The sequence below is a fragment of the Rana temporaria genome, chromosome 3, assembly GCF_905171775.1.
Source record: "Rana temporaria chromosome 3, aRanTem1.1, whole genome shotgun sequence".
Classification (NCBI taxonomy): domain Eukaryota; kingdom Metazoa; phylum Chordata; class Amphibia; order Anura; family Ranidae; genus Rana; species Rana temporaria.
The window spans coordinates 141,839,245-141,855,075 of record NC_053491.1 but is presented as its reverse complement, the minus strand read 5'-3'; the positions used below and the strand labels follow the sequence as shown (position 1 = coordinate 141,855,075).

Here is a 15,831-nt window from a genome sequence, read left to right as displayed (position 1 = left end):
TAATATAGACACCACCTATTGCCCCTTTATTCTCTCATACACAGTACACTTGTACATCTGCACCTTGTATATTGCGCTGGAAGACATTTAAATACATCAACTGCACCTGTTTTCAAGCCTGGCAGATGTTTAAAGTATCGTACTGCACAGTACAGTATTTCAATTTGGCCTATGGTTTGGCACTTGCCCTGGTAAAAGTTGTTTTGACATGTAGGAGATATTTATTGTAAGATCAAAAAGGCACACTATTGGATTAGAGTGCTTGCAGCAAACTGTTAATGCTAAAGCATAAACATAAACACATTTGTGCTTTCAACTTTTGTGGTTACAGTTTGAGAAATACTTTTCTGTTCCATGCTGACTTTGCTCCTGTACACAAAGCCACTTTCAGAAAAGCAAAGGTTAAGCTTGGTGCGGAGAAACTCTTGATCTTGTCAGAAATTCAGAGCTGTCCTGAGTCCTCTGCACTCTTCCTATGCTATCTCAAAGACAGTATATAGCCCTCTTGGTCTTTATCTTGAACTACAGAATGATTAGCCTTTATTTTGTAATGATCTGAGCATTGGAGTTGCTGAGTAGTGAGACACGGGGCAGGGCGGACACATGCATTTCCCAAAAATTCTGTGCGTTGTCAGCTTACAAAAGAGTGCATTTCTGCCAGATCAAATGGTATTTGTCTATTTGCAGAGTCTTTTGAAGGGATAAATCCATGTGGAAATGTGCATGTACTGCTGAGATGTGCTATTTTTTTTATTTTTTTTGCCTTGACATCCAATTTAAGGCGTATAATAGGCACTAAATCAGTGTAATTGTTTGTTTTCATGGGCTTAACCAGTGCCAAGCATTTGCTGTGTGCATTACGTAGGCTTAGTAGGTGAAAAGGCAGACACCTACAGAAAATGTACATTATTTACACTGGACTTTCATGTCTCCAAGGATTTAGTCTACAAGGAGGTAAAGCAGCAGTAGAAAAAGTAGCAAGGCCCCAATAAAAGGTAAGGATGGCATGAAGAAAACATAAAAAAAATTTTTTCAAACAAATGTCACCGTAAAAATATAAGTTTGGCCTACCCTACCCTTTGGCTTCAGTGAGAAACTTGGCAACTCTGATAAATGAGTTCATCATGAAAGAAGAACTGGGACTGCAGGCAGAATTGCTCAACTGGATGAGTTTTGTCCAGTCTAAATAGTATGTAGGGCAAAGTACAGGGATCAGCAGTGTTAATTTCATCACCAAAACATTTTTGCCATAATTTTCATCACCAGCATGTCAAAAAGTAAACAAAACTGACCTCACATGTTCGTCAATTGACAAAAACTATGACAAAAATTTATTTAATTTTTGTCAACGAGCGAAAAAGAAGGGAAGCAGGGACATTTACCCATGTGGACTTCCGGTTTCCTCGGAGCTCCGCCTGTTAAGCCAGTGAGAGTTTCTCCTCCCTGCAAGCAAGGTAGTGACCATAGCGTGCTTAGTGGTTTTGATTGCTTAGCACTGTGCAGCATTTACAGGCCTCCTGACTGTCCAAAACACTGTGCATTACAGGCATCCTCAGACCACTGTCTAGAGCACTGTGCAGCATTTACAAGCCTCCCGACCATCTAGAACACTGTGCATTACCAGCCTCCTCAGACCACCATTCAGAGCACTGTGCAGCATTACAGGCTTCCTCAGACCACCATCCAGAGCACTGTAAAGCATTAACACTCACTTTGCATTTCAGGCCTCCTCAGACTGTCAAGAGTGTGTAGTTCGTTCAAACCTTGATACCATAAATAAAAACATATTCGATTTCTTTTATGCCAGGAGTATATAATGAATTTGGAAATTCTAGAAAAATTCTTAAATAATGCATTACAATTGAGCTTTAGCCAACTAAGATGATTCTATTCAACAAAAATGTACTGCAGATTTTAGTCGACTAAATACGACTAAAACAATTGCAGATGACTAAAATGCGATTAAAACTAAAATGGCATTTTAGTCAAAAGACTATGACTAAGTCTAAATCGAAATTTGATGCCAAAACTAAATACTGGGGGTCAGTAGTATGTAGGGCTGAGAACAGGGGTTACTAGTAAGTAGGCTAAAGTACAGGGGTCAGTAGTATGTAGGACAGTATACAAAGAGCATAGTATATGGAGCAGTAGTGTGTAGGGCAGTGTACAGAGGTCAGCAGCATGTAGGGCAGTGTAGAACGGTAAGTAGGATATTGGACAGTGTCCAGAGTTCAGTAGTATGGAACACAATGTACAGAGGTCAGTAGTATGTAGGGCAGTTTACAAAGGTCAGTAGGATGTAGGTCATTGTAAAGAGGTCTGTAGTATTTAGTACAGAGGTCATTAGTTTTTGGGCAGAGAACAGAGGTCATCAAGTTGTAGAGCAGATTATAGGGGGTCAATAAGGCAAAGGTTGGTTTCAGTCAGTAGGGCAGTAGATGGTATCGGTCATTTGGGCAATGGACAGTGTCGGTCAGTAGGGCAGTGAAACATGTCAGTCAGTAAGGCAGAGGATGGTATCAGTCAGCAGGGCAGTGGATAATGTCAGTGAGGCAGTGGAAAGTTTCAATAGGGCAGTGTCAGTAGGGCAGTAGAAGATGTCGGTCTATAAAGCAGAGGATGGGGTCAGTAGGGGGAGAGAGATTTGTGTGTACAGGGGTCACATGCAGAGCAGGCAAGTGCTGCCAAAGCATTACTTCTACTGGCACGCTGATCCCTGCCATCTATCCTATGTGATGTTACATACAAGCAGCTGGGAAGGATGTTAGAGGGGGCTGGTAGGGATCAGCTTAGCATGCTAGAGATGTCCCTTCCTTCCTTCCGCTCTGCATGTGTGGAAGGAATAGTTGACAGTGGTGGTCAGCAAGGCACGGACGTGATCTACCCGTCACCTGCCCGCGATCGCTGGGTAGATCTCAATCGATGGGTAGATCTCAATCAATGAGTTGCTGACCCCTGAGGTAGAGAATACGTGATAATAATTGAAATTATTTCCAATATTTGGAGGCCTACAGTCCTCAAGGCACCCAACCAGGTCATGTTTTCAGGATTTCCCTCAGATGAAACGGCTGTGGTAATTACTATGGCAGTGAAACTGATCAAATCACCTGTTTAAAATAATGTAAAGCCTGAAAACATGACCTGTTAGGGTGCCTTGTGGACTGGAGTTGAGAAACATTGGTGTAAGATATGAAAAAAGTGTGATATACTGTATATTCAAATTTTAAATACATGTTTTGCATTAAATATTTTTTGTCTAATGTTATCATAAATGGTCCTTTCAAACAGCAAGGTTTTAATGATCTTGGTTGTTTCTACACTGGTATTTTCCACAAGTATTATATGAGCATTTTAGCATTTTGTAGCATATTGTGTTATTTTAGGCATGGAAGTGTATATACGTTGTAAAAGCAAGTAAGGGTACCTTACAAATGCTTAAATATTTTGCTAGCATATTCATAGACCACCATGGGAGCTAAAGACACTTGCACATGCAGAGAAAATGCATGTAGAAGATTTTCAAGTGCAACGCCCTAGTGTGGAAAGTCCATACTGAAAACAAAATGCATTTGGCTAGGAACAAACTGCTTGGACCGGCTCCAAAACAAGGTCCTCTTTAAATAAGCCCCACAGTTTGGATATATTTAATTTGAACACCTGGTTCCTTTACGAATACATTCAGTACCATTATTCCGGCATTGTTTCTCTCCAAATGAGAGGGTGACATTTTTTGCTTAGTCATATCATTTGTATAAGCGTGTACAATATAAGCTACTACTCACAAACCTGTGATAGTTAATGAACTTTCTTCCAATAGGTTTCAGCAGATATTTTTTATTCCAAATATGTTAACTTTTTAAAAGATATATATATATACATATATATATATATATATTATACTATATATATATATATATTATTTTGCGTTTTTTCTTTTCTTATAAAAGGATTTACACATGTCTTTTGGTGAACAAAATATCAACAAATTTATACGAATTACATGAACAGACTGCCATGCCCAATGAACTGCAGTGTGAAAATCAAACATCTATGCTATGTACGATGTATTGAAAATATACAGTGTAATTACCAAGGTAAAAATAAATAAAAATCATTGCTTTGTTGGCAGTGTCATTCTCCTGTTCATACCAGTCTTTGCTTCAGGTAGAAAAGCAGGAATACTAAGCTAGCCAGTGGCAACCTGAGGTGATAAACATTTCTGCCTAGCTTCGTTGTCATCGGTTGTCATTTGTTTACTCCTCTTGGGTTCTATCCATGAATTATGGATTACGGCATTATTAGGCATTGGATCAGCTTCCACAATTGAAACAACCCTTTTTTTCATTTTGCTTTTCAAAACCTTTTGGAATTTTTGCCTTGTGAATGCATATAGCAGAGGATGGAAGATGGTAGTTCCATAGGCCATGACTAAAAAGCAAAGCCTAAGTTTTACCAAGAGGTCGCTTGGGCCCAGACATAAAATAATTGTATTCAATATGGAAATGGGCGTCCAACAAAAAAGAAAGGTTGAAATAATCAATAGTGACATTCTGAAAACTCTTTTCTGTCTTTCACGTCTTTCTCTGTGCCTTTTGACTGCTCGGCGGAGGGCAATGATCACAGATACAGAGGTCCTTACACCAAGCACCACGTTCCTGCCTCCACTGCTTTGTGAGACATCTGTGGTCTCATGCTGTGTAGCCAGAGAAATCGTTTTTTTCTTGCGTATCTTCTTTTTTTGCCCTGTTGAGAATCTTGTGCCAATACGAATGTTAAGAGCCTGGAGTATTTTGCTGTATGTTATTAACATCACAATAATTGTGAAAAAGAAAATCGGTATCTGCACCAATAGGTGGTAATACATCCCAAGTTCTGTGTGGTATTCGTTACTGCTGACGCACAAGAGTGTTTTATTCTCCCAGGTGGTTTCACTTTGAAAGCTGAAGAAGCTAACTTCAATGAAAGGAATCAGGAAAGCAAGGAAAGAAACTATCCATGTCGATGTCATCAATATGAATGCACGCCCCATAGTTAGAATACGATTGGCAGGTTTTACTGAGATATCATAGCGATCCAGTGTGATAGCAAAGACATTGACGGCTGTGGAGACACTAGCAAAAGACACGCAGGCTTCATGGAAGCAGCAAATCAATGCACTATTGCTCTCGAGCGGCAGCAACAAGATCACAGCTGTCAGAGGAATACACCCTACACATATTATCACGTCAAGGACATGGAGATTCATAGTAACAATGTTGCTGACAGAATTGATTAGGTTGGATTTCATGCTGTAAAGAACCAGTACGGTGAGGTTACTTCCAAGGCCCAGAACCATTTCCAGCATGAGGAAACAGGTGAGGGAAATTTGGAAGCTGAGTGGGTATGACAGTGGTCTATACATGTTGGTGCTGACGTCGTCAATCTCATCGCGAACTGTTATATTGGCCTCAGACTGCATGTTGGTTTCCAGCAAGAACATGAAACACATTCTGTTGAGATAGGCAGCATGAGCCCTGAAAGAAGACAAATACAATATCAGAGAGGCAAATCACAATATACGTATATTTCTTGATGTTTTTTTTCTAAAATGAGCAAAGAAATTAATAACATATGGCCGAGTGCCATATTTATGGTGTAATGATTATTTTTTAGAAAAAGTATGTGCCTCTTGGTCCTTTTTAGAAATGATTTGCACTTGGCTGACAATTTGAAATGTTTTGCTGATTTCTTATGGAAAAATACACACAGCTGCATAGAAGATATAGTTCACATGGTTGTGTTGTCATTTCGTGTGAACTCCCTGCAGCCTCATAAGTCTGTGAATAATCACTTGTCTTATTCAGGCTAAAGAAGATCACGAAAGTTTCTGTAATGTAACAAAATTGTGTCTGATGGATCCTAAAGGCTAAAAATCTCACAGGTGTGATATTGGGTAAACTGACCATACACAATGGCATCTGAGCGTTTCCAAAGGTTCCCTGGCATGCATAGCAAGTATTCAATGCATGTTTGGAAGGCTTCCAATTGCTATTTGCAGAACAATGCAAAGCCAACTACGTTTTGTGCAGACAGTGAACTGCAGAGAAACAGTTTGAATTTCCCAACATAAAAGTGATGGTCAGTGTGGGCTCACTCTGCACTGCAAGATTGTCCTGTGATCGTGCCAAAACCATTTACATTTTCTAACCATCTTGTGTGTGTGTTGATAATCTTTAAGGACAAGTATACCTCCAAAAATGATTAAAAATATATATAATGTGCAATTTTTGCTTCTTGGAGGTAAAAACAAGCTTCCATTATTTTCTATGTCTATCCTATCCTAAATAGCAGAGTAAATTACTATTGCATATAACTCTGGGCACACTACACATTGGGCTCAATTCACACCAAAGATTACAGTATTTCTAGCTGAGCCCAAAAAGATAAAAAAAATTACAGCAATCATTTATTTCAAAGAGCCCTGTCATTGTTTTAAAGCTTTGTGAATTTAGCCTAATGAAAACCGACCTTTAGCATGATCTGTGATAGATATGCCACTCCATCATGGTTGCTCATTATAATTAAGAGGTTGGACATTGCTGTTTGTTAGAGGGATGGTATAATGTAATTTCAGCGAGCACATATTTTTGTGTCATTGTGATGTTTCCCTTAACCACTTCAGCCCCGGAAGGATTTACCCCCTTAATGACAAGGCAATTTTTTGCGATACGGTACTGCGTTACTTTTACTGACAATTGCGTAGTCGTGCGGCGATGTCCACACATAAAATGTATGTCATTTTTTCCCCCACAAATAGAGCTTTTTTTCTGGTATTTGATCACCTGTGAAGATCAACAATTTTGAAAAAAAAAAATTTTTTTTACCTTCTGCTATAATGCATAGCCCCAAAAAATGTAAAAACAAACAAATTTCTTTATCAATGTAGGCAAATATGTATTCTGCTACATATTCTTGGTAAAAAAAAATCCCAATAAGCGTAAATTGATTGGTTTGCGCAAAAGTTTATTACGTCTACAAACGGGATTGAATTATGAATTTTTTATATTTTTTTATTGGTAATGGCGGTGATCAGCGATTTTTAGTGGGATTGCAACGTTGCGGCGGACAAATCTGACTCCAAGTGACACTTTTTGGGGACCAGTGACATCAATACAGTGATCAATGCAAAAAAAATGCACTGATCACTGTATAAACGACACTAGCAGGAAAGGGATTTAACTGTGTTCCCTCAGTGTGTTTCTGACTGTGTGGGGGAAGTACTGACAGGAAGAACACAGATCGCTGTTCCTGATTTACTAGGAACAGACGATCTCCATGTTCTCCCCTGTCAAAACCGGGATCTGCCTTGTTTACATAGGCAGATCCCCGTTCTGCCTCTCTGTGAAGTGATCACGGGTGTCCGGCGGACATTGGGTCTGCCAGACACACGTATTAGCTCTTCCTCTGTGCAGGGGGCATGCCAACGTTTTTTATTGCATGAAATAACATACAGGTACATTGTTTCACGCAGTAGAGCCACCCCTGTCACAGTATATGTCCTCTGGGTGGTCTTTAAGTGGTTAAAGTAGTTGTTGTAACCTTTACATTTTACACACTTTATCTTCCTAATAACTCTGTCATTGGCTACTTAGCTTCTTAAAGCTGAGCTCCAACCAAGTTTTATTTTTCTGAGGGATCAGGTGGGGAAAAGTAAAATTTGTGTTCCAATTTTTAGTTCCATGTGTTGATTAGTTGGGGTAGATTTTACCCTTGCTTCTTGACCCATTAATGCCATGCAAGAAATGGGGAAGGGTTTTTCAATGGGACAGGAACACTTGAATAGCAATAGAAAAATTGCCAGATGTCCGAACCCTTCTCCATTTTGGGAAAATTGTTGGAGATGTCCCATTGCTTACTATCCCAAGGAATAAACTCCCAAAGAGTACAATAGTTGCAATAAAAGAAAAGCCTTAGGTGGCTCTTTGACATGTATTGTGGCAAAGAACAGTAAAGCACAACCATGATGTAGTGCTGCAAAGCAGGGAGCAGAGCATGAGTATGTACTGAGGGAAATATGAAGCACAAAAAAGTTTTTTTTAAATGTAAACTCATTCATACTATTGCTTTAAAGTTCTCTCTTGGCTCCTCCTCTTCTCAGTGTGCCCCCATAGGTACTTTTGGTGGTACACATGCAGACTGGACCCTCAGCCGAGTTGTGTGGTGTCTAGCTACATACACAGTTTGACTTGGCTCGGCTCCACCCCCCTGCTCCCTCCACACTGGATTTGATTGACCGCACCAGGAACCAATGGATCCCACTGCTGTCTCCATGTCCAGTAAGGAGAGTGAGAGAGCAATATCAGATCTAGGAGATTTAGAAAGGGCTGGGATTTGGGGGGGGGGGGGGGGGGGGCTTAACATAGAAGTGTTTTATCTTAATGCAGAGAATGCATTAAGCTAAAAAAAATATTTAGCCTTTACAACAACTTTAAATAAAACTGATCTCTTTACTAGTAAATCAAAATAAACATTTGTAAAGACTATATCTTTCTGTTTAAAGGTGCACTTATCTTTTAAGATCCATATTCTTTAAGGAATCCTTGTAGTCCCAAGCCCTGATTCACACCTGTTTGTTTAGTTGCTTAAAGCCCCAAGATCCAAAATGCTCAACAACCAAAATCGAATGCCTAAATTGTGCCAGTTCACATATGAACACCTATGTGCCCGTAGCTCGATACCTGCCCTGATGCTCAAAAAGGTACATAATCTACTTTTGTAGCAGAATGGGGCCACATCGACTTCAATGGAAACACCTGAATATGACCTTTTTTCAAGTCTACAACAATCATCTCCTAATCCTAGCAACTAGCTTTCCATTGGCTAAAACACAATGCTGATGCCTAAATACGCCAGGAAAAAAAAAGTGCAAAAGTGCATAGAAACAAACACAAAATAAAAAATAAATTGCATGTAAACACTCACATTCGGGTGTAAACGCAGCCTAACATTCCTTCCTTTTTAAGCTGTCAAAAAGCTCTTGTACAAGTGGAATGAAGGTGGTCTATTATTCTAATGTTCTATCATAACTGTTAAGAGTTCACAGCCCTAAATTTTGTGATTCAGCGGTAAGAATTTTTATTTCCATACCTGGTCACTAGGGCTTGTTAGATGTTATGTGTTGATGTCTCGGAGATTTCGCAGCCTAATCAGTGCTATCGGGATCCCAGGTCGTCCAGCCTGTTATACATGACAAGTCACACTGTTGTGAAGCTATCTCTCTACTTTTCCTAAACACGCTTGAAGCTCTGATCTCAATAGGAGGTCTATTTGACATGGACGTATGGAAAACATTGTATATCAGTCAACAATATCCCTGTACATCACAAGCATATAGACTATACATATATTTAAATGTGCTCTTTATTTAGCTCCCACTGATTTTCAGCCTTTGCATGTCCCTTAATTTATGCAAATTTGCTTTTAGTCTGTACTGTTGTTGCCATAGGAACAAGCTGAAAGTTCTGCCAAGTTTTAATGTTGCTAAATATCTTCTTGCAATGTTGTTACATTTTTTCTTACCTATGAGCCCACTTTAAACCTGCCACGGGGGAGATTTGTGACCTGCCATAGCTGACCTCTGTCCAAAAATTCATCTTGCCTGTTGGTGCTCATGTGGATGCTTTGGCTTGTTCACAACAAGTATACGGGACAGGAGTTCTGACTTTTATTTGCTGCATGCTTGTTCCTGGTCTGTAACTTGAAAGCCACACACAGCCGGGCAACTAGTATTAAAAGACTGAGGCAGCTTGTGTATCTCTTTCTTCAAGTTGATCTTCAGATATCAAATTTGGTTAAATGTTGGCAGTTTATACAGGCTTTATTTAAAAATTTGCATTTCTGATTTATATACTTCAAGTAGTAGTAAAGTCCTCTTTGTGATTTTTACCTACAGGTACAGTAAGCTTTATTATAAATCAAATCTCCTAAGTGTTCACAGTTTAGGAGATATTTGCTCTTTTGGCAGCCGGTGACGTTACCCACACATCTGAAGGAATGGTATACCATGCTGTTCCTTCAGAGCGCTGTGCCATGGCCATGACTCCTATGCATATGCTCGGGATTGACGTCATCACAGCTCAGCCATTCAAGCCCACGAACCTGGAAGGAAGACCGGGTGAAGATGGGGAAACCCTGACATTAGTGACAGCCCACCGCTGGAGGGCTTTGTTCTAAGGCAAGTATTTCATAATGTGCTAGTATGCGATGCATACTAGCACATTGTAACATTGTCTTGCAGGGGATTTGTTTTTCTTCAATGTCGTGGTTTACTACCGCTTTAATGCCTAATGTCTATTATTTTTGTGTTTAATATATGTTTATTATTTTCACAAAACTTGTCTTTATGTGTACATGAAAAAAAAATCAGAAAAAAAAAATGAAACCAAGGTTAAAGGGTTGGTATGATGAATAACTTTCTAGCAAATTTCAAGGCTTATGTTTTACTTGACAATTGTAATTTGTCAGCGACCGCATGAGATTTTCTCCCATACTCAAAATTGCTTCAGCAGTGAAGCCTCCATTAAACACCCTGTGGCCAGCAATTTCTGACTGTTGGCCTGTTATTATTACCCTGAAAAATCTAGTTTAATGGTAGCTGGAGACGCACAGGTTGCTAAAGTCTGTGCTGTGCTTTTTGTGTTGTGCATGTGTCAAGCTGTATTTACACTTCAGTGTTCTGGTTTTGTGCGTCTGTAATGTGATGTCTGTTCCAAGTGTATCCTGCAAGAAGTGAAATTCTGCAGGACCAGACAGAGCTCAGAGCACATTTATCTACATTTATTCCCAGTAAACAGTCTTTTTTGAGATGCCAGCTTCTTTTTTTTTTTCCTATACGTATTATTATTATTATGCATAGAGGAAATAGAAATTAGGAGTTATGTGCATTTTTGATCAGCATGTAATCTGTACGAGAAAGCGAAAAGCTTCTGCAGAAAATGGAAAATGTGAGCCCTGCCAGATTCCACACCGGCCAGAGATAAAGCATCAGTCCTGTGTTACAGGCACTACATTTCCTGTGGCCCAAGTGTGCGTCGAGAGAAGCAGAGTTAATTAACCAAATTCATCTTTTGTATCCCTGAATCTATTAACTCACAATGAGTAACAAGCTCAAATGGCAAGTGGGCTGCATGGAGGAAGCTAGCAGGCAACTGTGCTTCTAGGCAGTAAAGATGTGTGGCAGAACTTGGCATCATGCTGCTAAACACCTACCTGCTTCCTTCTGCCATAAGGGACCGTTTAGTTCACTGAAGCATCTTTTCAGAGATTGATACATGATGTCATTGTCACACTGTCAGATGCTTGTAAAGATGTTCAGTAGCTCTGTTGTTCAGCAGGGGTGGAATCTATTAGGCAATCTACTACTGCTCACCAAATGGATATTCCCTGCGTCCCTTTCCTGTTCTCGCTTCGGGTTTGTTATGTTTTAACTTCCTGCGGTTCCTTCATCTCTTTACCACCATTTTAGAGGAATAATACATAATATATATTCCTAGATTGTAACTGTTGGCACTAATATAAATCCTATATAATGATAATGAATGCTAATATAAGGGCGATTTTATTATTAATAGCAATGGTCATAATTATGTCAAAAGCGTAAATCATTTTTATTTGATATTGCATATTTAATATTGGCATGGAATTGTCCTATTTAATACTTGATACAAAGTTTATTCCTCCTTGCCACCAGTTTAAGGGCCCATTCGCACTTCTCTGGTCATGTATGTTTCGCTAGTGCAATTATGCCCTGTGTTAAGGCAACCCATTTCATTTATAGGCAGCACAGGAATGAACCAAAAAACAGACATGTAGCATACCACAATGCAAAGTATCGGCCTGAGCATTGGGATGCCATTCCAAATGACTGGTGCCACAACACACCCAATCACGAAGGTGGGTTTTTAAACCCTAAGGGGCAGAGTTACTAAATCTGCGCATGTACAAAAGCATCCGGAATGGATCTGGACGACTTTATTGTGGTGTGAAGTGGCCCTTAAGCTGGCCATACATAATACAATTTTCTTATTCAGTTTCTTTAGATTTACCTACAACTATTTAGTGCAAGGACCTGCCTGATTGCATACACATTGAAAGTGTTTAGGTCTAACCTCATACTATATGGTTTTGGTGAATCAAAAGGAAAACTGTACAAGAAAATTGCATAATATATGGTTAGCCTTTTTGTTAAAGCATAATTGAATAAACTGAATTTAGAAGCTGATTGGTTAGTGTGCACAGCTTCTGTGTGCACCAGTTTTAGTAAATCTCCCCCTAAGGCCTGGTTCACACTTATGCATTTTGGGGCCTGATTCACACCTATGCATTTTGAGACCTGACTCACACCTATGCAAGTTTTAGTTTGCATATGGCAGGTGCGTTTTTCATTTTTCAATACACATTTTTGATTCATTGAAGTCTATGGAACCTTAACCAGAAAAAAGTCCCTGGCCCTTTACATAAAATGCACAGTTGTGAACTACATCCATAGGAAACCATGTTAAATGGACTGTAGTGTGTTTCTGCAAAACTGAAAATGCATAGGTGTGAACCAGGCTTTTTGCATTTTGCAAGTTTTGCACTACAGAACGTGTTCCATAGGAAACCATTTTAAATGGACTGTAGTGCAAATCTGTAAAAAGCACTAAAAATGCATAGGTGTAAATCAGACCTAAGGCCTGATTCACATTTATGCAGGTCGCAGTTTGCATATTGCAGGTGCATTTTGCGTTTTCCAATAAGCATTTTTGATCCATCGAAGTCTATGGAACCAAAAAAACTGAAAAAAGTCCCTGGACCTTTCCATAAAATGCACAGATGTGAACATGACCCATAGGAAGCCATGTTAAATGGATCGTAGTGTGTTTCTGCAAAACCGAAAACACGTTAAAAAATGCATAGGTGTGAACCAGGCCTAAGTGTCCAAAGCTCAGATGTTGTTCTAGTGTTGCTATGGGGCTTAGGGGTTGATTTACCAAAACTGAATGCAAAATCTGCTGCAGCTGTGCATGGTAGCCAATCGGCTTCTAACTTCAGCTTGTACAATTATGCTTTGACAATAAAACCTGGAAGCCGATTGGTTTCTATGTAGAGCTGCATCAGATTTTGCACTCTCCAGTTTTAGTAAATCAACCCCTTAGTCTTACTATTTTCTTTTGCAAAGAATGCATGTGGATCACTAAGGCTTTGCCCCAGAGTTCTAGTCTTGTGTATGTGTATGTGTGTCTGTGTGTATATGTATATGTGTATATATCTATATAGGTATATATATACACACATACAACTTTCCTGCATGGTATCTGCAATTTTTTTTGTGCTATTGAAAAGTCCATTCCACACTTGTGGGACACAAATTGTGCTTGCTTCATCTGTCAACCTGTGTCCATACTGAAATACTAGTTATATGACCTTTACCAGAAAAATAAATAGTTGTAGCTATTTTTATATGAAGAATATGTTTTAAATGGTTTGGCTACTGTTAAATTGTATGCATTGATTATATAGATTCTGTTTTGGGGTGACACTTGCCATATGCATATTAATAGATATGTTCTATATCTACACCATGTATAAAGGCAATGCTCATCCTTATGTATGTGTGTGTGTGTGTGTGTGTATATATAATATACACACACACAGATAGATTGGATTACTTCTGTGCAGTATTTTTTGTTTCTGAATTCCTTTTTTGAATGCCTTTTTATAATAGCCTATCGGTAATTAATAGCGCTATTTACCTTTCTTTCTTCATGGTGCTTCTACACTTTGCCTGCCATTGATTGGTGACCAATATTCGAGACAGTATGTCCTCACCCTGCTAGCAAGTAGTTTTCCAGCAGACATAGTGAAGTGAGCCTCCCCTGCACTATTGGCACGATTATGTCTGAAATTAATGCAACTTGAATATGCCCTTTGAATGATGCGTGTGTGCCTTAATTTGCTTTTTGTTTATCACCCTGCTTGCAATGCAAATAAGTTCTTTCAAGTCTAATTTACTCTTGTCACAGCCATGCAAATAATATGAAAAAATGACTGGATAACGCAAATGAGAGGTGCAGCGAGAAACAAATCCCCATTAGATGTTAGGATGAAAGTAACACAGCTTTGCATCAGCTATCTTGTGTCTATGCAATGACTGATTATTTTTATCAGAGGAATTTGAATTGATATATACCCAATATGAATGTTGGGCATACAAATTATTTAGGAAGGATTGTTAAACAAATGAATGAATGCAATATAGATGTGTTTTCTCTGTACGGAGACAGACTAGGAAATCCAGGCTTAGCATGTATCACAAGAGAGGTCTATTATATAAACTCCATGCAAAAAGTGATGAGAGCACTTACCTCTGCCAAAGATTAAGGATCCTTTGTGAGCCACTCTTAATTGCTTCATCTTGTTCACTTGTAAGCAGAGCAAAGAGAAAGGCAGGTGCTACATATCTCTCCAGAAAATGATCTTAATGAAAAGATGTTCTTGTGTTGAGCCATTGTTTCAGCATAGTGCTAACGTGCAGAGCTTGTACTGCTGCTTTCAGGCTGCTGCGGTCGCTCGTTTAGTCTTCCCACAGCGAAATCAATAAGCATCTGAAAATACATGATGAAAGTAATTTAACATACTGAAGACTGCAACTCTCGGGAGACATGAGTGAGGTCCTGTCTTTCTTTTTTTTTCCTTCGTCTCAGAAGAGCCGTAATGCTGGTTGTTAGGTCTGCTTTTGCTGAATGACAGCTTGCTTCGTTGCTTCCCTTCACTGCAGAGGGATGCAGTGCATTCACTAATTTTGATTGGCCGGATTTGCTGAGCTTTAGAACAGCACTGCATTTTAAAATTCTCCTTTTTAAAACCTGTTTCACAGAATCCCATTTGAAGACTTCTTGTGTGTAGGAAGTCGGAGTCTGTGATTCCATATATGCCTAGGCTTTACAGACTCTCAAAAAAGCTTTTTTTTTTTTTTTTTCAGAGACTCCCATTTAAATTGAATTATGCTCTGTTTGCTCTATTTCTCCTGAATTTTCCTAAGACGTTGCTTGTGTTGATTTGATTTAGAAACGACTAATATAATCAGAAGCTGAAAAAGCTACAGAAATTGAGATATCGGTCCGTCTTTGTAAATGCCCTTTGCAGCAGTTAGATTTTTCGTTCAGCCACAAAAAATTGATATATTGATTTGTTTACATGAAGCACAGCTTTTCTAATTTGCTATTGGATGACCCACTTTCAAAATGCAGAAAGCGTAATATTTTGTCATTTTTTTTTTCCCCCCTTTTAAGTCATTTTCTTTAAAAATACATTTCATTCCCAACCTATTGTATAGTCCTGAAAAACGCATTAAGGATTTTTCTTTAATTTTGCACATATTACAATCTTAGCTTGCTACAGTTTCCCCCCACATAATTCCATTTATCTAGCAGTAGGAGATCCTATAGTTTCTTTTCTCCGAAAATCTGCCTTAATAGAATATAGGAACTAATGTTCCAGCTACAATCACAGACACATGCTCTAGGGCCAATGTAGGTAAAAACTACCAATATATGTTGCACTGCGGGAGGAAATCAAAGCTTAGAGAGGAAAGCCACACATATATTGAAAGGACATAGCATCATGGTGGGAGCCATGGTATTACTAAAACACTTTTTTTTATATTATCTGTGTCCGCCTGCGGTTTAGGCTGATATAGGCTGATGCCCCTTGATGAGGGAAAAAAGATGACGTGGTGGATATACTCGCGAAACAGATTATTAAGAATACCTGTACCTGTTGCTAATCAGCTGATCTCATGGCAGCAACACA

General features: G+C 39.1%; 2 protein-coding genes across 3 annotated transcripts in view; one reads left to right on the top strand and one right to left on the bottom strand.

The window, feature by feature from the left end:
* The window catches only part of COG5 (component of oligomeric golgi complex 5), a 480,035-nt gene that overhangs the window by 108,306 nt on the left and 355,898 nt on the right, over nucleotides 1-15,831 (top strand). The window lies entirely within an intron of this gene.
* GPR22 (G protein-coupled receptor 22) lies at nucleotides 3,927-14,929 on the bottom strand. Of its 2 annotated transcripts, none has more exons than XM_040343539.1 (2): nucleotides 14,385-14,929; nucleotides 3,927-5,513 (listed from the first exon to the last, which is right to left on the bottom strand). In XM_040343539.1, exon 2 carries the CDS (start codon nucleotides 5,486-5,488, stop codon nucleotides 4,187-4,189), a length of 1,302 nt encoding a protein of 433 aa, XP_040199473.1. In that variant the 5' UTR covers nucleotides 5,489-5,513; nucleotides 14,385-14,929; the 3' UTR covers nucleotides 3,927-4,186. The 2 variants fall into 2 exon arrangements, with proteins under 2 accessions (XP_040199473.1, XP_040199474.1); XM_040343540.1 differs by lacking the exon at nucleotides 14,385-14,929 and adding an exon at nucleotides 9,127-9,228.